The 26,938-nt window shown below is 45.6% G+C and overlaps 1 protein-coding gene across 2 annotated transcripts in view; it reads right to left on the reverse strand.

Annotated features, from left to right (window-relative positions):
• The window catches only part of ARHGAP31 (Rho GTPase activating protein 31), a 66,785-nt gene that overhangs the window by 20,652 nt on the left and 19,195 nt on the right, over window positions 1–26,938 (reverse strand). For both annotated transcript variants that reach the window (XR_012765654.1, XM_009933243.2), the window contains exons 2-6: window positions 8,968–9,070; window positions 8,325–8,469; window positions 2,980–3,062; window positions 2,217–2,324; window positions 334–479 (exon numbers count right to left, since the gene is read on the reverse strand). Coding sequence is in view for 1 of the 2 variants with exons in the window: in XM_009933243.2 (XP_009931545.2) it covers window positions 334–479; window positions 2,217–2,324; window positions 2,980–3,062; window positions 8,325–8,469; window positions 8,968–9,070 (585 nt within the window). In the remaining variant the exon portion in view is untranslated. The remainder of the gene's footprint in view (window positions 1–333; window positions 480–2,216; window positions 2,325–2,979; window positions 3,063–8,324; window positions 8,470–8,967; window positions 9,071–26,938) is intronic.

Raw genomic sequence — 26,938 nt, forward strand, 5'->3', positions numbered from 1 at the left:
CTGCGGCTGATGGGCTTAGAGAGAAAGCTTAGGCCAGGACTGAGAAGCAATCAGTGGTCTTCCTTTCTTGGAGAGAGTTAAGCCAAGTGAGATCATGCAAAAGCTGAGCCATAGGGCAATCTGGGAGCACTGAAGGAGGCTAGTATTCAAAAGGAAAATGTTGGAGGTGGGGATGAAGATGACAAGAGTAATGAGGGGTTGGGCTAAAGGTGTGTTTGGGGGAGTCTGTGAGCATGATAAGGGTCAAGTGCTTGAAATATTAGTGGAAGGGGACACAGTTAAACCTGGACTACATGGCAAGTGACACCTAGAGTGGTTCAGGGAGGTCATTACCAATGTTCTCTGCACAGCTGGGTTTTCTGTTGTTGTTGAAGATCTGATCCACGTGATTCAGGATGAACTCGATCACCAGCTGCTGCACTCGAACCTCCAGGAAAGCTGCATCCCCATTGCAGCCCACCGCCTCAATCTCCTTTGACCTGTACCAGGAAAGAGATATACTAGTAGCCAGCATTGCCGCACACAGCCTCTGGGAAGGAGAGATCAGCTTTCTTCCTGCAAGACTTGGAAGAGGGAGGTTTTCCTCTCTTGCTGCACCTCTTGCTCTCCTTCCCTCACAGCCCCTCATCCTTTCTGCCTTTTAACTCATTTGAAAAATATTTTCCTTGTTTTCTCTGTCACATCTGCTGCTTTCTTTCCTGCCTATGTTATTTTCCCTACTTCACTTTTGCATTCTTCAGCAGTAGATAAAATTGTGACTCTCAGACTCTACACTTCTTCCTCTGTGCTCCCCTTTTAGATATTTCGAAGGTGGGCCTGAAAGACAATGCAGAAGCTTTCAAACACTGCTTTGATATCCCTACTCAATGCTTCAATAATGTCTCAATGAAATCCCTTAGAACCCTGCTCAGGTCTTCCCCACATCAATTTTTCCAATGCTTTGTCGTGTGCCCTGGTAGTCTCTCCTCTACCCCCCCCCCCTCCTCGGCACTCCCACATTCTCACTCTTGCTTTCAGCAAAGAAGCATTTCTTATCTTGACATGCCAAAGTGTTGCTGAAGAAATTATCTCTGGGCAACGGATCCTTTGTAAAGCTAATGACTGGTGTGTTAGATAATAGTTTGGGGCATTGCCAAGAGGATAACCCTGTAAGGAGACTGCAGTTGCATTGCTTGCTCCTTTCTTATTCTCCCTGGGACTCGCACTTACGAAAGATTGCAAAAGGAAACAGACTTCAGTTTTTTTGACAAGGATAGATGCTAGAATGAAAATGTCTCAGTAGTAAAGGTCCACTTTCTGATATTCAATCGAGTCAACATTTGATTCATTTTCAGAACCTGCTTTACCTGTTTTGTGATTTAAAAGGGTGAGATATCTCATTAGAGCATGCTTTTCAGGCCTGTACCTCTCTAGGCAATGCCCGTCCCTCCTGTCTTCTCCAAGCTCAGGGCTCCCCCCATCAGCTCCGCCAGCACCCTTCTCCTTCCCAGCTGCAGTCCTGGACTCTCCCCACACAGACCGTTCTTCTCAATACATGGGTATGGGATGGACAAGGAATGGAATTTTAACAAGATACAAAATATTTAAATTTTTTTTCCAGACACTTCTTTTTCTTGTTCTGCTTAGCTCTACAATGTATCAGCCAAACCTCTGCCTGCATCTTATCCAGGCCTCTTCCCAGCAGAGTGCCAGGCATAGCAAACATGACAAACTAGCTGGCGGTCTTGAGATCTGACACTAGCTGCCGTCTTAAGCCCACGAAGCTCTCCTCACTTAAATTCAAGCAAATCTGGGCACATGCCTACAGTATAACTGCCCTGTTGTCCTCCCTTCCAAGCCTTGCTGTCTCTCACCGCCCCACTGCAGAAGCACTGGCACTGCCAGAAATCTCATTTCCGTTCCACAGTGATGAGCTAACTCCTCATTTTTAAATCAATGTACTCAACTTGCAAATAACAGCTTTTTTTTTAACATATAAAAAGCACACAAAACCACAAGCTTCCTTGGATGCTGGCAGTAAGACCTCAGATTATTCAACCTGGAAGATTTTTTTTTCTCATTTTGGAAGCTGTTTTCTCTGCTCTAGTGTTCCCTTTAGTTGTTCCGCTTTTCTCTGTCTTTGCATTGCCCTCAGGGGATGGGTCTCCAGGTTCAGGTGCTGGCGTTCTCCTTGGGGCTCAGCATGGTGCTCCGGATGAGAGGACTCTCTACTGTACCTGAGGAGATTGGGAGCCCACACCAAGGCCAGGTTTCTGGTGTGCATGTTGGTCATGTTGCTGAAGGAGGCTAGGTGAGTCAGGTGCTTGATCAGGTATTCCAGCGTCCTGCAGTGGTTTCACATGAAGAAAGAAAACTGTGTCAAGTCATCGATGCCTGCCCACTGAGGCAGCAAGTCTCAGACCCAGCCCTGGCCTCAGATTTGTCCCATCCTCAAGGACAGCAGTGTCTGCCATGGCACAACAAGCCCCATAGGACAGAGGGTTTACAGCACCAGCATTTACATGACACGGCTGTGAATACCTAACAACTGTGGTCTGTGGTGGTCAAGGATAGGCAGGAACCAAACAATCCTTAGCACGATGATGTTGTCCCAGGGCATCAATGGGTGCGAGGAAGATGGCAGACAGATGGGAGATGGAATGGGATGCTGCAGAGTCTGAGGGCTTAGCTCTTGCTCGAGTGCCTCCAGCAAATCATCTTCTCCTCACCACATCCAGGACACTAACCAAGGGTGCCATGGGGCTCATACCCAGGAAAGAAGGATGACAGACTGTAGCAGAAAGAGCCTGTTCAATCTCTCACAGCGGTTTGTTCAATCATATTTAAATGCCAGATAAACTGTTGTTCAGATTTGGAAATGGGCACTAAGCTTTTGGGAATTAACTTCTGGAAATTAACTCCAGCACTGTTTCAGGCAATATTCCCTGATGGTGAGGGTCACCACAGTGTTCCTCAGCACCTCATTGGACACATTCTCACCTGTAATGTGATGGTGGGAGCTCCTGGATGACATTTTGAATCCTTGCCAACTGCTCGTCCTCGGGGAAGCGTGATACTGCTTCCTGTGGAGATACAAGGAAACAGTCCACCCTGGCAATGGACTCAGGGGAAAAGGAAGAGGGATAAGGAGGGTCACGTGAGACAGCCTGTCTCAGAGGGAATGCTCCTTTGTTACCATACAGAGATATTGGTAGAAGAAGTTGTTTTGTGTTCCCAGCACAGCAGAGATTTGCTGAGCTGTTGTTTCATGTCTTGGTACATCCTTCCCACGTGTTGGGACGAAGTGGTCAATGTTTTGGGGAGAGGGGTGTTTTAAGAACTGAGAACTTCAATTAGAAGTTACGTTTCTTTTTTTGTTCTTTTTCCCTTTTTTTAACTTAAACAGTGACTAATGAAATGGAAAGAGAAATGAAAATAATGAAAAAATGAAAAAAATGAAAAATACTGGTGCACATCCCTCTTTGAAATGGTGTTAAGAATAAAATAGGTTTTTCAAACCCTGTGGTATGAAAACAGCTTGGATATACATGTTCCATACACGTCAAAAGAAGCAATAGATTTGGCTGTTGTATGAGAAGAGCTATAAGAATTGTTTGTGCAAGTTTGCACCTTTTATGATGGTATAAGCCTTAGAAAAATCACTGTTCAGGTAGATTAATGAATTCTTATACTCAGAGATAGACTAGGTTAGACAGAATCAAGGTTATACCTCTCAGTCTTGAGCAAGTCTCTATGGACCAAGAGCTTAGAGAGCCACGATAAGCTTTTGTTTGCATTCCTAGGAGTTACTGCACTGGTATTCATCTGCCCAGCTATTCACTTTTAGTATTTGTGCTGGGGGAGGACAAACCACCAGTGAGTTCAAACAATGCATGACTGTCTGGGAACCTACTGCCTACCCTACTGCCACTGGAGTTTGGAGTGAGTTCAAAGAAAGATGCTGGGACCCGCGCTGCCAGCAGAAGCTTTGCCTACAGACAGACGTCAGCACTGCTAGGAAAGGAAGGAAATAACCCATCCCAAACCTCCCGTCGCTTAAACGTTATGAACCTGAAATTACCAGCCACAATTAGAGACGCATTTTCTTGTCCTTGCAGTCACTACAACATCCACACTGATGCTGCCATCTCTGTTCTGGTCACTGTCCTTTTCCCAGCAGATCACTTCTCATGTACCACCACCGGCAAACCAAATATTACCAGTTTTAAGGCCAGAGATGAATATGAATCCTGTTTTATTCAATAACACTGCTAATTGAGATCTATGCCTTCTAGTTTGAACTTGCTCACTGGTGTGATGGCAAAGAAAAATACGTGAGCTCACTAGTATGGTGTACGTGAGTTGCAGATACATTTATTTTGCGCATATTAAAGGTAGGTTAACTCCTAATACTTTTTACCTGTAACTACAGCACCTGGGTTTTTTTTAGGAAAAAAAACAAACACTATTACCATCAGCCCAGGAATCACAAGAACTCTGGAATCCTCATACAAGGTTTCTAGTTGAATGGTCTTGTCCAAAGATGGAGGGGAGAAATACATGCTTTATCTGGTGTGTCTAAAACGTTATATTTCAGCTGGCTTGTCAACAGTATTTTCTTCCTCAGTGCTGATTTTCATTCCCACATTTGACTTCCAGATCTCAAAGATCTAATTCTTAGACAACAAGTGAATACCAGCCTCTCTGAGGTCATGACCCATTCAAACCTCTGAGCGAGATTTCTGCCCATGCGTGTTATGCCTTTGAAATCTGAGGCCCTCTTCAAAACTGAGGAGTACAGCAGCAGAATGCAGAATTCAAGGAAGAACCAATAACTCCATTTATTACATGTCTGTTAATGTATGAATTCATATCATTTAGATTTTCTTCTTAGAAATGGGAAGAGAACATTCAGATATAGCAGGAGGTATGTAAAACAGTTAAAAATCTTGGCTTTTTTTACTCTGTTGGTGATTCTGGCAGTGCACAATTCACAAGCCCTCGTTAACAAGTAGAGTAGAGTCCCAAGAGAGAATCATAGAATCACAGAATGCTTTGGGTTGGAAGGGCCCTTCAGAGGTCACCTAGCCCAACCCCCCTGCAGTGAGCAGGGACATCTTCATCTGGACCAGGCTGCTCAGAGCCCCGTCCAACCTGGCCTTGAATGTTTCCAGGGATGGGGCCTCCACTACCTCTCTGGGCAATCTGTTCCAGTGTTTCACCACCCTTATCACAAAAAAATTCTTCCTTGTGTCTAGTCTAAATCTACCCTCCCTTAGTTTAAAGCCATTACTCCTTGTCCTATCACAACAAGCCCTGCTGAAAATATTTTCCTCATCTTTCCTGTAGGCCCACTTCAGGTACTGGCAGGCTGCTATAAGGTCTCCCCGCAGCCTTCTCTTCTCCAGGCTAAACAGCCCCAACTCTCCCAGCCTTTCCTCGTAGAAGAGGTGCTCCAGCCCTCGGATCATCTTTGTGGCCCTCCTCTGGACCCGCTCCAACAGCTCTATGTCATTCTTGAAGGAAGGCTTTGAATGTAGGCTTTGACTTCTACAGCTGATTTGCTCTGAGGGAATACTCGGTCACTCTAAGCCCAGGTTAGAACAAGCCAAGCAGATTCAAGTTATCTCTCCCATGAAACAAGCGTCCATCACCAGAATACAAAATGGAAAACTGGAGAGCATGAGAGGGCATCATTTTGCAAAAGTTGATAGCCGGTGAGGTCATGTCTGGGATGTTACATCCATGAACTTGACATAGCAATGACCAAAAGGCCAACCCCTCCCTAGTCATGAAGAATTTGACTTTCCTTAGTCACAAATGTCTGAATCACTCTGGTGACTCAAAGTGGAGCCTATCCCATCTCAGAGACAGCTCTGGCTGAGTCAGGCTGGGATTAGCACTCATCCTTTACTCCTACCAGTGCTCTTCTGCCGAGGCACAGCTGCCACCATTCCCTGTTCAGACACCCCACGCATATGCACACTCCTAGTGGTTTTTCTGCTCCATGGGGAATTGGTCTTTTTTCTTTCTTTCTTTCTTTCCTCCTGGTATCTGACTGTGCTTCCTGTCATCTGGGTTACCCATTATAAATCCCCACTGAGTAGACTTACGTGAATAATGGATTTTGTGGCTGAGCGGACAAACAAAAAAGCCGGAGATTAAAATAAAAACCACTCTTTTAGGTCAATCCAAAGTGATAACATTTTGGGGAGCTGGCATGAGATTTTAAAAACCAATTATTCAAGGCTGACCAAAGCATCACACTCAACTAAAAGTGAAAGAAATTGTCATTTAAATTTGGGGCTGTTTAACCCTTTTCTGGAAGATGTTTTATTTAGGAGTTCAATGTGTTGATTTAATGTTGAAACGTTTCCTTTAGAAAGTATTTGTAAAAGAAACATTTAGACGGTTACAGAGTGTTTTGCCTTTTGTTTTTGAATAAAAGTATTTACTGAACATATCTAATGAAAATCTGCAAGTCATCATCCCAAAACTGCACTTTTCAGCAAACATTCTTTCCTAAAATTTTCCATGTAAATCTTCATGTTTCCTTTAGAGCATTTTTCTTTCATAAATCAGTACTGATAGCCAGAAAGACACCAGCCAAATAACTTCAACAAGAATGAGACTCACCAGTTACTGTGAAAGGTTGAATAGCACCCTATATTTTCAAGGTCCTATTCATCCTGACTGTAGTTTAGAGATCCTATCCTATCCTATATCCTCAGGATCCCTATATCCTGAGGATATAGCTCAATTTTTCAGATCTGGCCAGAATTTTGACTGAAGTTTAGACTGTACATCACCTTGAAACACAGGCAAATGTTACTTAAAATTTGGCATCAAAACAGCAAGATACCTAACACTGTGGTGTATCTGTCAGGCAGCACAGCGAGTCAATTCCCACCCCACGTTCCCCAGCTCAGCTGTAGCCCCTAACAGCTACCTGACTTCTTATAGCAGGTTGCTACTTCGCTGATCCTGTCTGGCTTTGCCCTACAGCAAGCCCCTGGCACAGATGTGCCTGCCTCTTCCCACTGTGGACGACAGGGAGTCCTCGGAGAACATCTTCTTTTGTGGACCCCGCAGGTTTCTCTCAGTGTTGCCTGTGCCCTAGCATCACTGCTTGGAAGTTCTTGGTTCAGGATAGAGGCAATGCAGACGGTAACACCCGAAGCTAAGGTTGCTTGTTGCTTTCTGTTTCATTTGGATGTGATTTTGCAAAACCTCTGACATTTTTGGCGATGCCTGTCCCCTCCACCTCCCAGCAAATAGGAAAGAGTAGGATGACAGAAATTCTTAACAAAGGACGGATGTTTCTAACACTGAGGAAACGATCCTTCCCATCCTCCCACCTCTGCTGTTTTAAGAAGCTGGTGAATGCTTTTAGCTGAAAATTCACACCTCTGGCACGTAAGATTTCAGCCTGAATGACTGGATTTAAATTTATTGGTATCATAAACAACTGAAAGTGGATTTAGAGCAGTAAGAAGCAGGCAACCTTAACAACAAGCATAGCTTGCTGTGCCACCTTTTAATAAAATATTATCTGTCATGAAAATTAGCCAACCCCCTTAAAAATTCAGGCTTTGTGGTCTTATTTTTCTGCTCCCCCGCAGTCTGCTCCTAGGCTTCAACTGTGTCCATGTATAATAATCTACAGTTGTTTTGCAGAATTGAGTTACTACTCTTTGAATTATAATGACTTTAAACAAGGTTAGAGATTTCTGCTTGGCCAGCTGACACTTTCTGCCGCCATTTGTATTTATTACACAATCATGATGGACCTGATATGCCATAGATGGCATAACCTGTGTCATCATTTGCACTCTGACAAATTCTGTGAAAAATGCTACAGATGCAGAAAAGTTGGTGCTTTATACATGGGCTGAGCAGTCAGTTTGCACAGGTGTCAGGTACTGTCAGAGGGATAGGGAGAAGGAAACTGCACCCTTGTGATTATGATCACAAGCCACAGGTGACCTAGAAGACTCTCCATGATGGACAGAAATGAGGAAAAGAAAAGAATTAGTAATTCTGTAAGGAGGTGGACAGTGGGGAGAAAGACTAAGAGCAGGGAAGCAATGCGGTGAAAAACCGAGCAAGCCAAAGGGAAGGAAACAGTAGAGAAACTGAGAGAAATAAACATGAAATGAGGGAAAGAAACAAGGACAGGGAAAGAGATCCAGTGCAAGATGAGAAGGGAAGAGCACCAAGAAGTGTTTATACAGATAGATGCACCAGAAGCCAGGGCATTGGAGTTAATCCCAAACAGCTGTCATGGAGGAACCTGCAGCACATCCACACTGCTGGAGAAGAATGAGAACAGAAGAGGGTCTCACCGTGAATTTCTTGTAGAGCTCATAAGTGAGGAGAGGGTTGGGCAGTTCCCTGAAGTATAACTTGCACAGTGATCCCACGCAGTGGATGTCCTGGAGGTAAACTTCCCTTGTTAGATCCGGGCATTGGTCAGAAACAAACTCTTGTCTGAAACAATATGGAGACATAACAATGTAGGAGAATAAGAGCTGTAGCATCCCAGTACTCCACCCTAAGTACTCTTTTATGGCTAGAGGAAAAACAAACTGGATAGTAGAGATGCCTCTGCGGCCTGGCCCAGATTGTCTCCCAGGATCAGGCTCCAAGGTTTCAGCTAGTCTCTGATTTCCACAACATAGTCCCATGAGTGGACCTCAAACTGATATAAAGAGATTGCTTTGTCTTGAAGTGAGAGAAAACAACTCAGCATTTGTGCTGAGATGCTCCAGGCCTTTCCCATTAATAGGTGCAGAGGAAGATTATTTTTCTTTGTCATGGACTAATCCCTAAAATGTTGCATTTCCCTCTTACCAGCTTTAGAGACATTTTCTCTTCTGCATCAGTGCAGATGTCTGTTGGCTCCAGTCTATGCCTGAAGGACTAAAAGTGAGAAGGTACCAAACAGTGTCATCACATCCCTCTGGCACTCAGACAGATTGCCCTTACCTCAGCTTTTGTATGTTGGATGTCACTCCTGAGAGGCGGTAGATCCCATCCACAATGCCGTGAGTCTCAATGAACTCCGCACAGCTCTTCAGCACGTAGGGAACTAGGAGAGGAAAGCAAGGCAAGATGCCCAGTGAATACAGATTGAGAAACTCCACAAGTCACCACGGAGGAGACATTTTCATGAAACAGCAGCAGAGGCTCTCTGTGGGTTCAGGGAAGGGTACAGCAATGGGAGAAATACAGAGAAAAACAAAAATAAACCCCACTAAGTGGCCGTAGCCACTTTGAGGATATGCTATGGTTGGGCCATGCCACGCCCATTGCCATATGATTGAGCCTGAAGTGACAGACACATTATGGGAAGAAAGGTAGCGTTTCTTTCTCTCCCCTTTTCTTTCCTGTCCAGAAATAGAGGTAATTTTGTTCTAATGGAAAGCATGAAGTAAAGCATGAGGTCCTGGGAACATCCCCCCTCCCCAAGACAGAGCTCCAGCCTTGCAGAGTCGTGCCAAAAGGTCTGATTGGCTTGGATAAAAATCAGAGAAGCATTCACACTTCCATATAAGCCTACATATCCACAGTTTTGTGCTCATAAACTACCACAGAGGGGGTATAAAGTTCATATATTGACTAGATCTGTACACTGACAAAGTCTGACACTGGCTCCAAAGAACCCCATCAGCATAACCAGCCAAAGACTTAACCAGCCTTAAAGCTGAGAGGAGCCCGAGGCACAACATTTACATCCAGACCTGGACCCAAAGCATATGTTTATTTTTTCCCCATTATATAGGTGTAGGAAACCCTCATCCTCTTGGTCAGACCAAGCCTCCCTGTCCCCAGTACTATAACAACCCTAGCTCTAACAATAACAGTAAGAGAGTCCTTCCTTATTAGGTGCTAGAAACTACTGTGTGTTTAATGCAATGCTTCACACAGCCATAAGCACAAAAGTCAGTAAATGCAGAAAAATTCCTCGCTGTAATGCTGACTGCTGCACTGCGCATTTGGAAAGCTGTATGGAAGAAAACAGACTAAGTCACACATTGGACTGAAAAGCCAGGCATAGCAATTTCTCCATCTTTGTGACACCACAGAGATAATGTCTCCAGCTGGACCTTCCCTGAGTTCTTCTCCCTGAAGTTCAGGACCATAATGACATATTAACATGTACTTCATTACATGGGATCCAAAGACAGCACTTCAAGGACAGCCTGAACAAAAAAGAGCATTGTTGCATTTCTCATGAGTGCTGCTGAGGCCAGAGCCACCTCATGGGTGGACTTGCCCCTGTCAAGCAGTCCAGGGCACAGGCTCTGGTAAGGAGGGCTCCCAAGGTGGTGCCTATCTCTGTAACACACTATTACTGAGCCCAGTTAGGGAAGTGCTACCCTTCTGCTTCCCAACTCTTACCAAAGGAGATAAAGAGCTCCTTCTGGTGTGTCCCTTCTCTTCTCAGCATAGCCAACCCAAATTGCAGAACACACAAAGTGCCAGTGATTACTTGGATAACTGAATATTCCAAACAGACTAATTCTCAGAGGCCGAAGAAACCTCTTCAGAAGAACAGGGAAAATTTGACTTTATGTTTTTTCGAACAGGGACTCATAATGCAGGTACATTAGCCATGCTGTGTCACACTTAAAGCCTTTGGGCTGGTTTTTAAGGCCCTCAATTTGTTGGGCTAAGACTAACAGCTGAGCTTTGGCAGGGATCCTAGCCTACCACAACAAAAATCTTCATGGGAAACCAAGAAATTGCCAAGAGGACAGGTGAAGTCTACAGAGTCAAAGCTTTGTCCACAGCAGTCAGAGAGTAATAGGATTCTCTCCTCAAGGACTTATGAGGAGAAGGCACATCAATACCTTCCAGAAGAAACATGGGAAGCATTTCTTTCAGTGCCTACAGCACCCGCTTCCGAAGAGGACTAGACGATGTGGAAGGAGACAGAGCAAAAGAAAAGCATGAAATTTTCTTAAAATCCTGCCCTGAAAAGCCCAAGTGACACATCAAGAAAGAGGCCCTTCCCGTCTCTGAGTAAGACCTGATTATCTGTAACTACAGTAGGGAACTCAGATCATATGATGATGAGCATGCTAGAAGTAAAAAAAGGAAAGGCAAATTACTTCAGGCCTCTTTTTCATTTCTGTCTGATCAGGCTGTACCATCTTTGTGGCAGGAGCTATGCATACATGGCATATTAAGATTTTCTTCTAGGTAGGGGTCTTTGGGAATAAATCTAATGAAAACATCAAAAATGAAAGCTAGGCAGATCCATGCTCACTTCAGATCCATTTCATTGGGAGACTGGGTGAACCACTCCATGCCACCTCGAAAAATAAGAATCAATTGAACAGAAAACCTATTTGAGCAGGACAACCATGCAACAAAGTTTGTTTAAAAATTTAAAAATCTTTCATATAGACAAACTTCACATGATGGTGCCCAGCTGCCACACAAATGAGGTCTGTGCCCACAGCACCCTTTATTAGACACTTCTTAAAACCTCAGTGTTAAGAATAAGTACACCAACTAAGGCTGTGTATACTGATGTTTGTTGGGACTCATTTGACCTCTTGAAAGTCAGACCTATTAAATCACGCTATTTTTTTGCTGAGTTTTAAGTTTCCTTGAGATAAATTAGGTCAAGAGTCCTCAGGCAGGTAAGCAAACCTCTTACACATAAACCAGAGAAGGCTGGACCCATCTGTGGAGGACTGGTAAGCAAAAAAAAGGGGCCTGAGGGGAATAATCTGTAGCAAATGTATAAAATTCAACCGATTTTTCAAAGTAGGTGAAGACTCCACAGTAGACATAGCCTATAGACTACAGATAGACAATATGTGCCAGGCTCTGCCAAGACCTCTTACTCCAGCCCTGCAATATGCCCTGATTTTCCAGCCCTGCCTGGCTTCTCACATCTCTGCCAGTGCCCTTCGCTCATCATGTACATGATTTCCTGCCAAATCAGGTCTTTGGCTCTTACGCAGAGAAACAGCCAGTTACACCAAAATGTGTGGTGGTTTTGTGATGTAAAAAGAAATCCCAAATAGGATGCATTTCACAACAAAAAATTACGGACTTTGATCTCTGGAGGTGAAGGTACTGCACCAGCTTCCTGCAAAGCAAGCCCCTAAATGCAGTGCTTGTATGAAACTGGAGTACAATAAACGTTTTCTTTGAGCAGAACCTGCAGCTCTGAAATTCCTGAGCAGCTCTGATCTCCTACAAATCCGAGTCTTTGGGGCACTTGGGGGAGGTCAGGTTAGAGCAGTAGTGAGCAGCTCCCTCCCACTTCACACCACCACTGAGGTGGTTTGATTATTTCAGACGCGGCTCTCGATGAACCAAAGGCTGCAACCAACCCTGAGTGTGGGGTGGTACAGACTCTAGCATGTGTTTTACAACAGGACTCTATTGGCGTTACAGGGCACGCATAAATCACAGACCTGGGTCTCTCCTGAAGGAAGATCGGACGTGGGTGCCAATTTGCAGCAGGGGCTGTGGGTGTCTGTGCAGGCACAGAAAGGGGCTGGGGGAGGGTGTCCAATCTTGACACTTAGATAATTAAAACTGTTCTGGAGGCTTAGAAGCTGGAAGAGGCAGCTGGTGTCATACAGACCCCGCTTGTTCTGCCAGACAACCAAACTCTCCTCATTTAAAACTACAATAGAAACCAGATGGAGGAGGAGAAGAGAGCATGGAACAAGGCATCAGTCAGAGGGAAATTGAGTTATAAACATACTGCACACAAAAGACAATACTTCTCTTCCCCTAGACAAAAATAAACCAGCAGGGTAGTCACAGTAACTCGTTCCACTCTCACTGGATATCATCTTCGAGCTCAGCGTACACAGGCTCACCTTCACCAGGGTCTTTTCCATGACCATAGCTTGTGCCACCTCCTTTACGCATGTGTGCTGCTCCTGCTAGGAGTATTGCACCTCCCTGCCCTTCTGATCCCTCCGGCTTCCAGTGCCAGCCATGGGCGCCGAGTGTCTCGCCTCCCAGCATCACTGGGATGGGGAGGGGCCCTCTCCCTTCCCCTGTCCCTTCCCAGCCATGGTGCTACCACCCACCAAAGCTCCCCACCAGCAAGCAAGGTACTCACTCTTTGCCTGCCTGACAAAGGCTTCATCTGGCACAAGACTGAGCATTTTGGATCAAACCCAGGGACCTTTAAGCGTGTACCTAACTAAATCACCAAGCAGCCCAAGCAGGAGGGAACACTAGGAAGAAAGGAAGTCACCCTGTCTAACAGCCTGTGGGAGGATGGCCTCCTGGCCTCCCACCAAAGCCAGCAAAGACTGAGAAAGACCCTGGCCTAGCAGGAGATGCAAGCAGTGCCCTGTGGCCTTCAGTGCCACCTTCTAGAGGGAGCTCTTGGTCTCCATAGGCTACAGAAGGACCCTAAGGAGGAGACTGCGAAGTCAGCCACCCTAACCAGCGAGCGTGAATACTCTCCAGCAAGACTGTGCTTAAAGCTACCTAACCTGAACTGGGTCATGTGTTCAGGGTACACTGTGCTGAACTGGACTGAATAGCAGCAGGCTTCATTTTTGTCTTATCCATCTGTTGTCCTCTCAGAGGGCTCCCTGCAAGTATAAAAATTAGTGACAGAGCTACTCAGGTCCTCCTTCGTGCTTGGTTTATGCCACATGGAGGAGGTTTCACATCCTTTCTAATTTTGTTTTAATTTTAGATCAAGTAACGGGAGGATAAATGCAGATCTTTCATTTCACCTGAAACACCAACTTTTTGATGTTTGACTTTCAGGAAACAGTTTGGGTTTTTTTTTCATTGCTCCCAAAAATTTATTCCTATGCCATAAAAAAGTTGTGGGCATCTTTTATTTCACCATTTTGGTTTTGCTATGTATTAGTGTTTTTTTTATTGTCTTCCATTGCCCTCAACATTAGTACATGCTTCCATAGTGCATGCTATGTCAATAGCATGACAATAAAGGTCAAAATAGTCTCTTGTTTCAATTTAAATTACTAAATTAGGAAATATTTCCCCCTAAAAATAGTGCTTCAGCCTGTACTAAGAAAGAGCTGTTATTGTGTACAAAGAAAAATAACAAAATAGTACACGTTTTAGAACATACTAATATATGAACTTGGCCTCCCAATCACAGGAAAGGAACAGCATTGTATAAATCGCAACATACTTGAGAGTCAGTATCTCTGATGTGACATTTTTCTGCACTTCCTCACACTTCCTACTTCAAATCACGAGCTTTCATGCTGATTCACTGGATTTCTTTGTAATCTGTATTTTTTTTGCCGATTCTGTCTGATTTTTACTAGGCATGAGGAATCTGAGAAACAGATTCCAGAGGAGATCAAACTGTGCTTTCCTCCCTGCAGCTCACCCAAGCCTTGGTCCAGCACAGCAGTTACAATTCCAGTTGCCTCCCAGTGCACAGCCCTAATCTGTGGCAGTTGAGGATAAATTCTGCCTTTCCCCCAGATATCATCTCCTTTGCCTTCCACCATCTCCTTTTCAGCAGTGGCCAGGGATGGAAGGGACCACGGCATCCGAAATCTCTGCAGAGGATCTCTCCTGCTCAGAGATGAAGTTTTCAGAGCTGGGGATGGGGAGGGTTTGCCCTGCCTGGACGTAACTGCTACCAGGACAAAGAGAGGGCATCAGTCTCCAGGATGTCTATGCATACTTTTCACCAGCGCTAAATTAATTTTACAGAAGAAAAAATAAACTGCCTCACCATCAAATTCTAGTGTTTAGTTTGGCTGTTAGTGCTGTGCTACCAGAACCCCCCCATGCACACACACACCTGTGTTTGAATAGCGTGAGATAACTAAACACCACCAAACAGGCTTAATAACAAATCGCCTTGTTAGAGTCCTCCTCCCCTCTTCCCCCTTAGTTGCCTTAAACACGGTTAAAAAAAAAATGAATAGCTGGCGCCGAGGTGATCCTGTCGGCATGGACAGCACAACTGAATCACCATGTAAGTCACACACTTTTTTTTTTTTCCCCTCTAATTTTGTGGGAAATGTCTCTGCAATGTCATGAAGGTTAGCACAACAGTGCCATTCCCTGCGATGAAAGCATCATCCTGAACACAGTTGTGATTCTGGTGGGCAGAGACGTAGGAAAAACAGATCTTGAACCTGTCAGATGCTGTGAGCCATCACCCTCCGTGGCCTGAGCGGGAAGTGGAAACGCTGAGCACTGTTCGGGATGTGGCACGCTGATTTCAAGGAAATGCATTTCAACAGAGCCTTCAGGCCCAGTGTGAGTCTGAGTGAAGTCAGTGGCAGCACCATCAAGGGTTTTTTTCCCATTGATATTATACCCAGCTTACATCTCACGTGCCTGAAGAAGACGTGTAAGAATACCTGATTTTCCAGAGCAGATCTGACAACTGTGATGTTCCAGGCAGAAACGAAAGAGCCCGTAGCAGACTGGCCAGCTTCTTGACAACACACATCAAAGAAAGCCTAAGAGAAAGCACTGCACAAGCAGATGCTGAATGCTGACTCTCAGCCCCGGAGGTCAGCACGCCCCTCTGAAATGTGACTAGTACCTTGACATAGCCGGCAGATTCTGTCATGCAGGCACTTTTGAAAAGAGGTTGTACTAAATACTAGAATAGTTCTGTTAGGAAAACATCCTGCTGCGGGTTTCCTGCAAAAAAAGACCAGATAACCGAACAGGATATCTCCACTCCTAACTTTTATGGCTCTCTGGTACAGCCACCTCGGAAAACAGTGGCTTAGGTTCTGCAGTGCAGGTCAATGAGCTGTGCATGTCCTCGGCTAGCCGTTTGAATCCCAGCAACTCTGATCCACAGCAAATTAGGGTGGATATTGTACGGTGCTTTGTTCACCACAGCACAAGCAATTGAGGTAATTAATTCTGGAGGTAGGAGTAATGGGACAATTTATGCTGTCTCAGAAAAGGAACTCAGATATAAGTATAGAAAGGTCAGAATAGTTTTGAAGTTGCATATAATTAATTGACCTCTGTCTCAGTAAATGCCTAGATGCTGTGAGGATAAGCAGGCTGAGACAAGAGTTCTGCGATTCACCTCATTACTGATGACACATACTAAAAACACTACCAATCCTAAGGCTGCGTCAGCGCTGATGGGGCACAGGAGTGAGCGGGGCAATGCCGATGCTCCATCTCTAGGGAGACAGAAGAAGAAGCCTGCAAGAAAAGAGTGCAGGTAAATGTTGAGCACTGAGATGGATGGATGGCAATGTAGGCTCCATTTGAAGTCTCTTGGGTGTCCACTGCCTTTCATCCAGATCAATAAACAAGCTTATGGACTGCAGATGTCACACTGTATCATGTCTTTGTTCCTTTCTCCACTCTCTTCTTAAGCATGGGCATCAATGTAAGCCATGCTAACCTGCTTAACTGCTGGCAAGAAAGCCAGGAAAATATAACGACTTCAGAAATTTTCTCCTCCTCTCAACAGATTTTGACCTATATGTTTTCTTTTACAAGGGCTTCAGAAGCAAGTTAGAAAACAAACAGTGCCCAGTCTCCATCTTTTACCTGAGCCTGCTAGCTGACGCAGACTTGCTCAGGTTCTTACAGTCCCAAAATTACTCTAGAGGTAACTTGCAAGATATTACACTCATTTCTTGGCTGTTAAAAGGCTGTAGAAACCAACATCTCCCTTGACACAAGGGGAACTCTCCCAGAATCCAGAGAATGGCATTTCAAGGGGATCAATGCATACTCCCTCATCTGGCTGTCCACGTTACTTTGTTCCTTATTTCTTTTTGACTTGGACTTTAGTGTGCCAGGCAATGGGGATTCAAGGTTTCTTTCTGTAAGGAAGACTTTTGGGGCTGTTAGATAGAAACTCTGGCTGCTTAGATCTTGATGGGCATCTGAAAAATACCAGGTATTAGTTAAACAGTTTTGAAGTTCTTTGTACTGTGCCTTTCACAAATGCCACCTTCATACACTGAAATCTATAGCAATCTCCATAGGATATAGAATTTGTCTGTAGTTTCCGTGCTGTTCTGTCATGCTATCTCACTGGCAGACAGATCCTTAGTCCACTCTTGCAGTGATGGCATGCTGGTGACAAAGCAGCTAATCCCCAAATAGATGCTCTTGGGAAGCTTCAGGAAAAGTGATGCTGCTGTTACCCTGCTGGTGAAGAGACAGAGTGAAGAGAGGAGCTGGGCAGTTATGTCATGAACTCTGGTGCTGTAGCAAAGTGAGCTTTTCTGCAGTTGTCTCTGTGGTTCTTTCCCAGGAAATTATTGTTGTCCCTTTGAATGTGCAAGGGCAGGCTGGAGGTCCATCAGCACTCATGGTTCTCCTTCCACGCTTGCTGCACAGCAAGTCATTTACAAACATATATTGCAGCCCTTCCCAGGCTTTAAAGCGCACATCCAGCTGTGCCAGCTAATGCAGAATGGCAGTGCCGATGAGCTCAGATGCGTGAAAGGGAGAGCAGGAGCCAATCACACCACTCTGACCCCAGGTTAATATTTGGTAGCAAGGTACAAAGTAACTGAGAAGCTGGTCCTGGACCAAGGTCTTATATGGATGAAAAATCGCACGGCTGAATCTCATAGCACATATTTATATCTTTTGTCTTCTTTTTATTTTGCCCTCTGTCACACTGATGGACTGATGCAGACTGACACTAGATTGTGTCAGAACAGCAATGTTCTTTCACTCAGGCCCCTTCACTGATCTTGCCTCTAGGGCTCTCCTAGTAGAAGAGTGGATACAGCAATTTCCAGAGGTTATTCCAAATGGGCTGGTTTATGGATAGTCAACAACTCGGGGCAAAGAACAGGGAAAATTGCTCAGGATCATTATATATCACAGACAGACAGATGAGGAGCCTAAATACAAACCCGTAAAGCCTGCAAATGAGAAGTGAAAGGCAAATGAAAACAGACTTTTGAGAAAGAGTAAATAAGGCTTTATGATGTCAATCTGATTGAAAACAAACATGCGAAGGCACTAGCAATAATCAGTCATTGCAGTCTGAAGCCAAGCAGCACAAAATCTATTCCATCTTTGCTCAGTTGCAGGGCATATATTTAGACTGCGTGTTTTCATTGCAAGGCTGTCTGGGCCTGACCCAAAGAACCACACGCATACAAAAAATCCCATTGAATTCAGCAGCATTTTCCACAAGAGAAAAAAAAAATCTGTTTGTTCTGCTCTCTCTTACCTTTTACTGTGGCATGCAAACAGTGGCAAACGAGGTGTAGGAATGATAGGAGCATTTTCACCAGCTTTACAGGAGCATAAAACGATGGTGTGAGTTCAACACAAAGTGGAGAATTAAGACTGCTGCTGGCAGTGGAAGGCCACCTAGAAATGTTCCTCCCAGCCCCACTCAGAGGAGGCTGGAAACAAGTCAGTCTCTATTTGAAGAGGATTAAGCTGTGAGTAGCTCAGATTGCTGATGTTTGGCTGGTGAAATGAGGTGCTGTTGTACCCATCCTAAGTAGTGCCCAGACTGTACAATTGCCACAGCCTGTGGGATCAGTTTCTGTGTCTGAGCAGCATGGAGAAAATTCTGCCAGAAGCAGCACCTGGTCAGACACACATACCTCTACACATAAACAAATATCTATCTGTGTATATGTCAATATATATATGTGTGTGCATACATGTACATAAATGCATGTATTTTTACATCTACAATTATATTCATTTATGTATGTGTATATGTGTGTGAGAGGTTTCACGTGCATTACTAGGAAATTCTTCTCAGAGAAGTAGCTGTTTTTTAATAAGGTGTCAGTCAAAGCCTAATATCTAAAGGTGGTGTTTATGGAGTCAAAAGCTTCAAAAGTCTTGCTAGGCTGATGTCATAGGTCTGGAGGACACACCACTACATGCTAGTGCTCTTGCTTGTTGAAGCTTGCTCAGCGAGCCAGAGAATAAGTCATGGCCACAGATATTTTCTATGCTCTACTGTCCAAGGCAAAGTGCATTTAGCTAGTGCGTTGCCCTGCATGTTCCTACTGCACTGAAGGCCTTTCTTGGTGAAGTACTTAATCTCAGCCAAGGAAAGGTGCTGGTTTGGAGGTGGATTCCTCGAGCACACATAGATTTCTACATCATCAAGTCCAGAACCAGCCTCAGTGGATTGGTTTCAGTAGCTTAGTTAAGAAGAGTAGTCCATGGGATATGGGTCATTTTGGCTACACCTTTTCATCTCCAGAGGCTGAAGTCCTCTAAAGCATACATTACAGCCTTGATTGCAAGGATCTTATTTCCTTTCTATACACCAGGGAGGGCAAAGAGCTCTAAAAGAAGCTGCTAAGCAGCCTGGCTTCAACATCTGGATGTGGTGCTGCACCTTCAGGGCTTCTTTCAGAAACAGCAGGGAATACAGCACTGCTCCATCTGCCAGCCTTGTGGCAGATCAACACTTCACATATGTTGCAAGAGGGCAGCTCGCTCGCTCTCCATGGACTGCGAGAATCACCAAGGACAGCAGAGGAGGCAGAATAGCATTTGCAGATGTCATCACACAGCCTCCCAGCCTTCTGGAGGCTGATGCTGGGCTGAGGTTGTTTAGAAGAAAATATTTCCTGCCCTGCTGTTGGTGTCTACCTCCGCCCCAGGATACTGGCACATAACTAGTGAGATGCACCCAAAGCATACGGCATGGTTTCTCCAAGTCTGCAAGGACTGTACCTCTGCAACTGCCTGACAGAGGGGTAAGGGTATCAGCAACAGAAACTAGTTCTTTCAGAAGGTCAGTGATGAAAGGAGGCAACGTTATTGCTTTTACAGGCCATAATAAAAGAGGAAAAGAAACAAAGCTGAATAAAACATTACAGCATGATGCCATCTTCTTATTCTCCAAGCAGGATTCTATCCCCTCACCTAGTAGGGACAAGTCAGGAGGGGTATCCGTCAGTCCGCCACTCTTCTTTGTGTTCCCAAGGCCCTTCTGCCCCCAGCGGGAGCAGTCATCCCCACGACTTTTCTCCCACACAGAAAATCCCCCTGGTTCCACACGGGATGCAAGACTTTCCCTCCCTTCACCCCTCAATAAATGTGCATGCCAGGGGTTATCAAACTGAGGGTCATTCTCAGTGTTAACAATGGAAAAAAAATGCAATACCCAGCTGTTACTAAAGCAGTAAATCTAGTCACTTCGCAATTGCGCTTCTCAGTTTCCAAGCCCCCCGACGGATTCCTGATACATTCCATATTTTACTCTTTATTTTGTTTTCCATTTGGCAAAGGACAGACTCTAAACCAGTGTGAAGAAAAACAACTTTTTCCCCGCCCCCCTCCCCCTTCTTTTTTTGCACAGCGCTATCTCTGCTCCAAGTCAGGCCAGGTAGCGCTTATCATTTCCTCCGCACTGCGAACACCAGCGTGCACGCGTTTCCTGCCGGCGAGTCCTAAACCTCGAGCTGACATTGTTTTCCAGGCCCCCTCGCTCGGAGGCAGGAGCAGCCCTGCCGCACGGCGCTTCCTGTTGATGTCAGGGCCCTCTTCCTCCCAAAGCAAACGGGCTTCCTGCCGGCATCTGTGTCCTTTTCCATGAGGACTAGCAGGAGCCGTTTTCCTACACAGAGGCCATGAAAAATAATAATTAAAAAAAAAAAACAACCAAGGTAGCAGAGACAGGGATACAATGTGGAGGAGCAGGGGTGGACTTTTTTTTCTTAGCAGTGTTGAAGAATATCTGAGCCCCCTCTCAATGAGGAGGAGAGAGAAGAGATAAGAGGTCAAAACAATAGAGCTATGTCTCAGGGATGCCAGTATTTGCAAGCACAGAGAAATCACTTATTAGCAGGGAACATCAGAGACTAATTACAGCTGCCGATTTCCCACTGCTAAGGAATGTAAGCTCACAAAAGAAAAGCTACAGCCACAGCCCCCATGCTCCAGCGGTGCTGTCGTAAGCTGTGGGAGATGCCAAGACCTTCACACCAGACCATTGCCTTTATTTTTATTCTTTCAAATGGAGGAATCTCTACCACTGCCAGCAGTGTTTCATCTACAGTGGAGAAACTGGACGACGATTGCAGAACACAGCTTATGCCAAGCTGAAACTCTTCAGCTCCACACACTGCCACTGCACGAGCCACTGGCCCAGCAGAGAAGGGAAAACCTAACCAGACACCATCATGGACCTCCCTTGGTCCATGGCATTCAAGCTTTGTATTTGTGCTGTTAGAGAAGCTGATGGGCTTCTCTCAGCTCCCACCAGGAGGTGATCAGTTCACTGTACAGCGTCAGAAACAGCCCAGGGACATGTGATTACAGGCTTTCTCACGATGGGGACACATGACACGAGGAGCACGAGGAGCACAGCCAGCCATGGCAGCAGCGTTGCCGCCTTCCGCAGCAGTTCAGCCACACAGCCCCTGTGTCCTCCAGCACAGGGCGGGCAGCTGGCTTGTGTTAGGATGTGTTCCCCTACAAGCAGAGGTTTCCCCTACCTGGGGAATGACTGGGGAAACACAGTCCCCCAGCATTTTCTCTATCAATCACCCTAAAACATCCACCTAAACAGGTGGAGTGGGGAGGGGGTTTACTAAGGGGTCCCTAGAAATAATGAACCAGGTTGTTATGTTCCCTAGCAATAACCAAAGCAAGATCTGTCCCTGAAAGACTCAACAACTGCTCCTAATGGTCCTCTCGGGATGAGTTTCATGTATATTTCCGTATTCTTATAATATGGTTTTCTCCTTCTTTCCCTATCTGTTGCCTGGTCAGCTTCCTGCGTCACTGTAGAATCTGAGCAAAGGGTTACACTTCCAATCTCTGGGTGTAAATTGCCACAGAGGCTGACAAAATTACTCCAGTTTTATGCAACTGTAGCCAGAAACAAAAGTGGCCCCAAGTCTGGCAGAGCTGGAAGAGTTGCAAGAGAGTGAACTGGGGCTTAGTTTTCCTCACAAGCAGAAATTCTTACTCAAGGTGCAATTGCAAAATCTTGACAGCTGATGCAAGTGTAAGATGCACAGGAAAAAAGCCCACCTGCATTCTCACGGCAGAATTTGGCCAGGGCCACCAGAATTCACAGCGCTGACATTTAGGCGAGCACTACCAGCCACGGAAGATGTACCCTGCGTGGCTGAACTCAGCTGGAGCTCTGTCGCTGCTTGCACATAAGAGTGGGAGAGGGGTCTGGGAGAGGAGACTTCCCTGCACTTTTTAGGGAGCTCCAGCCTACACGGTGCCAGTGGCTTTTCTGGAAGGTGCCTATTAGCTGGCAGTGTCAGCTAAAAACCGTGAGTGCTTTGCAGGATGGGACCCCGTTTCCAGAGTTGCTCCCAGAGCAAAACTGCACTTTGATGAAGGAGCAGACAGAAGGCAGACAGGCTCCGCCGAGCTCACATTTTCCCGTCATGCTCTCCCTCTCTTTTAGTATGGCTTGCTATTCGTGAATGAATTACCTCAATCCCTTTTAAGCAAGAGGGATTCCTCTTGACCAGGAAAAGGGTGTGGGGATTATTAATGGAAAAATCCTTGAATCTTTTAGCCCTGTAGCATGGCTATGGTTACAAGGAAAACAGGATACCATGCTGCATATGGGGAGGAGGAAGAGAAAAGGAGCAGAAACTCTAATGAACTACAGGGACTGACTCGCAAGGCGGAACGAAGCAGCGGTGGTAAACAGGCACAGCTGGCCCAACTCACCAGGAGAGAAAAGAACATGCACAACAGCGGTCGGCACGTGGTGCAGGTACCACCAAGGGAAAGGGCTGGTTCTGGATGATCAAGGGGGCATAACTAGGAGTGGATGAATGAAGTTATGAAGTGAAATTTAGGTTGAATGGTAGGAAAAAGCTCCTAAGAGTGAGACATAGCATCATATTATAGAATTGCCTTCTCAAGGGAGGGGGTGGGAGCCACACTGCCTGGATGTTTGAAATTAAGCAGGAGATTACTCTGAAGGGAATGGTCCTGCACAGGCCGCTGTGACAAAGACAAAACAATCTTGCTGGCCTTCCCATATCGTTATCAGGCAATGCCTTTTAAGCCACAATGAGATTCCCTGGAAGAGCTTGCTGTGTTAATTATAAAGCAGAGCATATAGTGCCAGCACTCACTACAACAACGGACAACCGCAACAAGCAGCTGGAGTTTAAATTGGATACTAAAGCATGCGGGAAGAAAGGCTACTTGAAAGTCTTCCAGAAGAATGATTTTCCTGTGAGGAAGTGTGCATTTCACAGAATCAAAATGTTTCACTGTAACGCAGGGTGAAGAAACACTCAAAAATATTGTCTCTAAAAGGTGAAATATGTTCACTTCCATACCACTATTTTCAATGTAATATAACCTTCTGGAGAATTTTTATTTAGGGGAAGTTTCGACTGGTTTATTCCAATTCTGGATTAAAGGAAAACTTGCAGTAGGGGAAGGTGGAGCACAGTGCAAAACAGGAACCAGCTCTAATGGATATCAAGTGATATCACCAGAGACCAGCTAATGTTTGCTCCTCTCTGTACACTTCTGGGGACAGCAGCACTATTCCTTGCAAGCTGAAGCCCAGAATATTGTGTACGTTTCTTGTCAATGAACAAGAGAAAAAGGAGGCAAGTGTCCTAGGGTTTGCTTTTCAACCCTCAGGATACAAAAAACCCTCATTTGAAATCTTGCTTGTATCTCACGTCCCCCATTGTGAGGATAAAACCCCAGCACAGTCTCACAGAGTGTGCTTTGCTTCTGTCAGCAAAAATCTAACCCCTTGGCAAGAAGTCACGAATTAACAGAGGAGAGGTATCGTTCTCATCCCATAGGTACAAAAAATGAGAAACAGAAAAGAGTTGGCAGCCTGAGGTCATACAATGCGTTAATGGAAGAGCTAAGTTTAGAGTCCGTGGCTCTGATTCCTGCTCTGTAACCAAACCACAGGACCACTTTTCTTGTAGCTGAACTCCTGGTAAACAGAAACTTACCTTCAAACGTTCAGAAATTGGTAAAGCATGCAAAGATTGCAACTGGCTTATCAGAATCACTGACCCAGAAATTCAAGTTGAAAATCTCACACAGATGTGTTTCTGTGAGAGAGGCTCCATTCTTCCCAGGCTCCTACCAAACCAAAAAGACCCTCCCTGCCCAAACTTCTAATCAAAATCTGAACACAGACTAAAAGCTCAGAAAGATATTTCAGTCAGAGATCGCCGATCAGATTCTTGGAGCAACCTTTGGGTTGGTTGTCCTAAAAGCTAGCCTTACACCAAAAGACCAGACTTCAGCAACGTTTGGAACTGGATACATGCTTTGTGGCTTGGTCTTGCTTCCAATTATTTCCTTTTTTTTCCTCTTGAATGGTTCTCTCATAATTAAATACCACAATAATGGCAAGAAGCTACCCAGAGGCCATCTGGGGAGAAACTGCATTATTTCTGATCATTTCAGGGAAGGGAGGTTTGTGGGGGTGAGAAGGGAGGCCTGAATTCACTGGAAAAGATGTTCTGCCTATCCACAAATCAGATATACCAAACTTCTTGCATTCCCTGTCTTCTGACTTCTTCCATCACCTCAACTATCCATGGGTTTCCTTTCTTTACCTTTCATTTTTATTTCACAGGGCACTCAGTTTTCAGTGTAATTTTCTTCCAATGGAGACCAAACTCAAGCCCTGTCTTTGGGACCTGGACCCAAGTCAAAAATCCCTCCCCAGCAAAAAGGTACTTGGATCTGGCATTTACGATTCAGGCCCATATCTTCCAAGTGCAGCTCTAAACTGGATCAAAGACTTTTGTTCCTAGCTTTTGTTCCCAGCTTTCATTCCCTTCTCTGCTCCCTTGAAATGTCAGCAAACATGATGGCTTTGTTGATGCCATCAGGGTGGTCTGACCGCTTCCCACGCTGGGCATGCAGATTGGGTAGCCGTGAAGCAGTCAGCAATTCACTGGGTGTCTCCTCTAGGATGTTGTTGTTCCTCACACCAAGGCACTGGCCTGAAGCAGCAATGCTGCCGTGAAATCAACAGAAAACAAATCCACCTCCAGCTGCCCTGGCTCGCACAGGGACACACAGACTGTTTGTTCCAAACCAGCAGCTGCCAATGCTGCCAGGAGGACAGGAAACCATGCTGGGAACTCAAGGTTCTCCTCAGATACTGGGATGGATATCCACCCCTTCAGACATTCCCTGCTTTGTCTGGAGGAAGGCTCAAAATGTATGCATTACTGCTGCCTCCTGAGCCGGCAGACTGCAGGGCTGTCAGAGCTCACCGCCCTCACCGGCTGTTCTAGCTCTCTGCTGACTTCCAAGTGGAAATGGTTTCTCAAGTCCAAGTGGGGGCACAGAGATATGTCCTACCCCAGACACCTTCTGTCACCTCCCCAGATGCCCCTGGGGCTGCTCTGAGATGACCTGGAAGCTCCCCGGCTACTGGCTGTTCCTTGGCCAGCGCTGGCTGCGCTGCAGGGTAGGGGTAGGCAGCACTGCTGGCCATCCTGACCCATGTTGTTGCCTGCAAGGTTACTAAGGGGCCTGTGCAGAGCCCAGCAGGCTCTCCCTGAGCCATGGGAAGTACCCACAAAATGTGTCTGCCTGCTGCCACAGCATCACAGGGCAGCTCACAGGAGGGATGGGGAAAAAGATAGGCTATGAGCGAACTGCAAACCATAGGCCCTATTTCTCTGCCCCATCACAGGAACCACTTTTAGTCTGCACTGGACGGTAAGGGATGCGTTAGCATCACCCTTCTGCCCACCTGAAGAGTTTGTACCAAGGGGGATCCTCAGGACTTCTGGGACATAGGACTTCTAGGACTTCTAGGACATAGGAGGGTTGGACTAGATGACCCACAGAGGTCCCTTCCAACCCCTACTATTCTGTGATTCTGTGATTCTGTGACATTTGTGCTGCTCTTTCTGCTTTGCCTGCCAATATGCTGCAAAATAGCAGTCATGGCCTCTGAGCTGTGCTGAAACAACATGTTTGCCTTCAGCCTGAAGAGCCCAAGCAGCGCTGCTCTACTGCACTTCCCTGGAGCCATCATGCTGAGGATGTGACCGTATTTAAGAATGAGCTGAGGGTCTTCCTGCTTTCTGCTCTGCACCTCTCAGGTTCAGTCCATGTTTTCCTTCCACAATGCTTTTTCTCACTGTTTATTACTAATTCATTTTCTCCAGTATCAGCAGAAAAGGGCCCTGGCCAAAGAGGAATTTTGCAGCACGTCTCAGAAAAGATCGTATTTGTCTGTAGCTTGGCTTCATTTAAGGAAGGTCATTCTGTGGTCAAGTACTCTCAAAACAGACAATGCCTTGTCTCCGGAACCTCCCATCCAGGCACTGTCATCGAAGATTTCAACTAGAGTGCTCCTCTGATACATATCCAACCTCACCAATCCTTTCTCAGCAGTCTGTTCTTCAAGAGATTTAGGCCAACACAATCTACTTCTCTTGGAGTTGATTCTACCACCATCTTCAATGCCAGCTGAAGTAAATTACAGCAGTGCTACCTGCTGCTGACAAATCCACCTAAAATTTGGATCTTTTTCTCACTCTTGACATCAGTTGTGTTCTGGTGCATTCCTTGGACTCCACTGGAGACAATTCATGGCTCACTCTAGTGGTAACATGGAAAGCATGGATGTTGCAGAAGCACTTTGTCACAGGGGAGATTCGCATGTACCCACATCGTGTAGACGTCGCTTTTGTTCTGCTGTTTCACCAATCTGAATTATAAGCCCCTTTACTGCTGGGAACACTTGCTGTGTACGCACGTCTGAGGTACTTCCACACCAGTTGGCTGCACCAGCCCAGATTTATACTAGTGTCACCGAGGTCAGAAGCTGGCCTGATGGCACGCAGCCTGTGCTTCTGGAGGAGCTCAACGGTAAAAGGCAGTACACTGAAATGGCGGCAAGGTGTCGGAGTGCTGCAAGACACTGGAAGAATTTTTTAGAGCCATAGCAACAAAAGGAAGACACCCTTTAACTGCCAGCATGTGAATTCCTTGTACTTCTTGTGTCCCACTGTGAGAGACCCTGTGTTTTGGAGAACTCGAA

The sequence above is a fragment of the Opisthocomus hoazin genome, chromosome 1 (assembly GCF_030867145.1).
Source record: "Opisthocomus hoazin isolate bOpiHoa1 chromosome 1, bOpiHoa1.hap1, whole genome shotgun sequence".
In the NCBI taxonomy this organism is placed as follows: Eukaryota; Metazoa; Chordata; class Aves; order Opisthocomiformes; family Opisthocomidae; genus Opisthocomus; species Opisthocomus hoazin.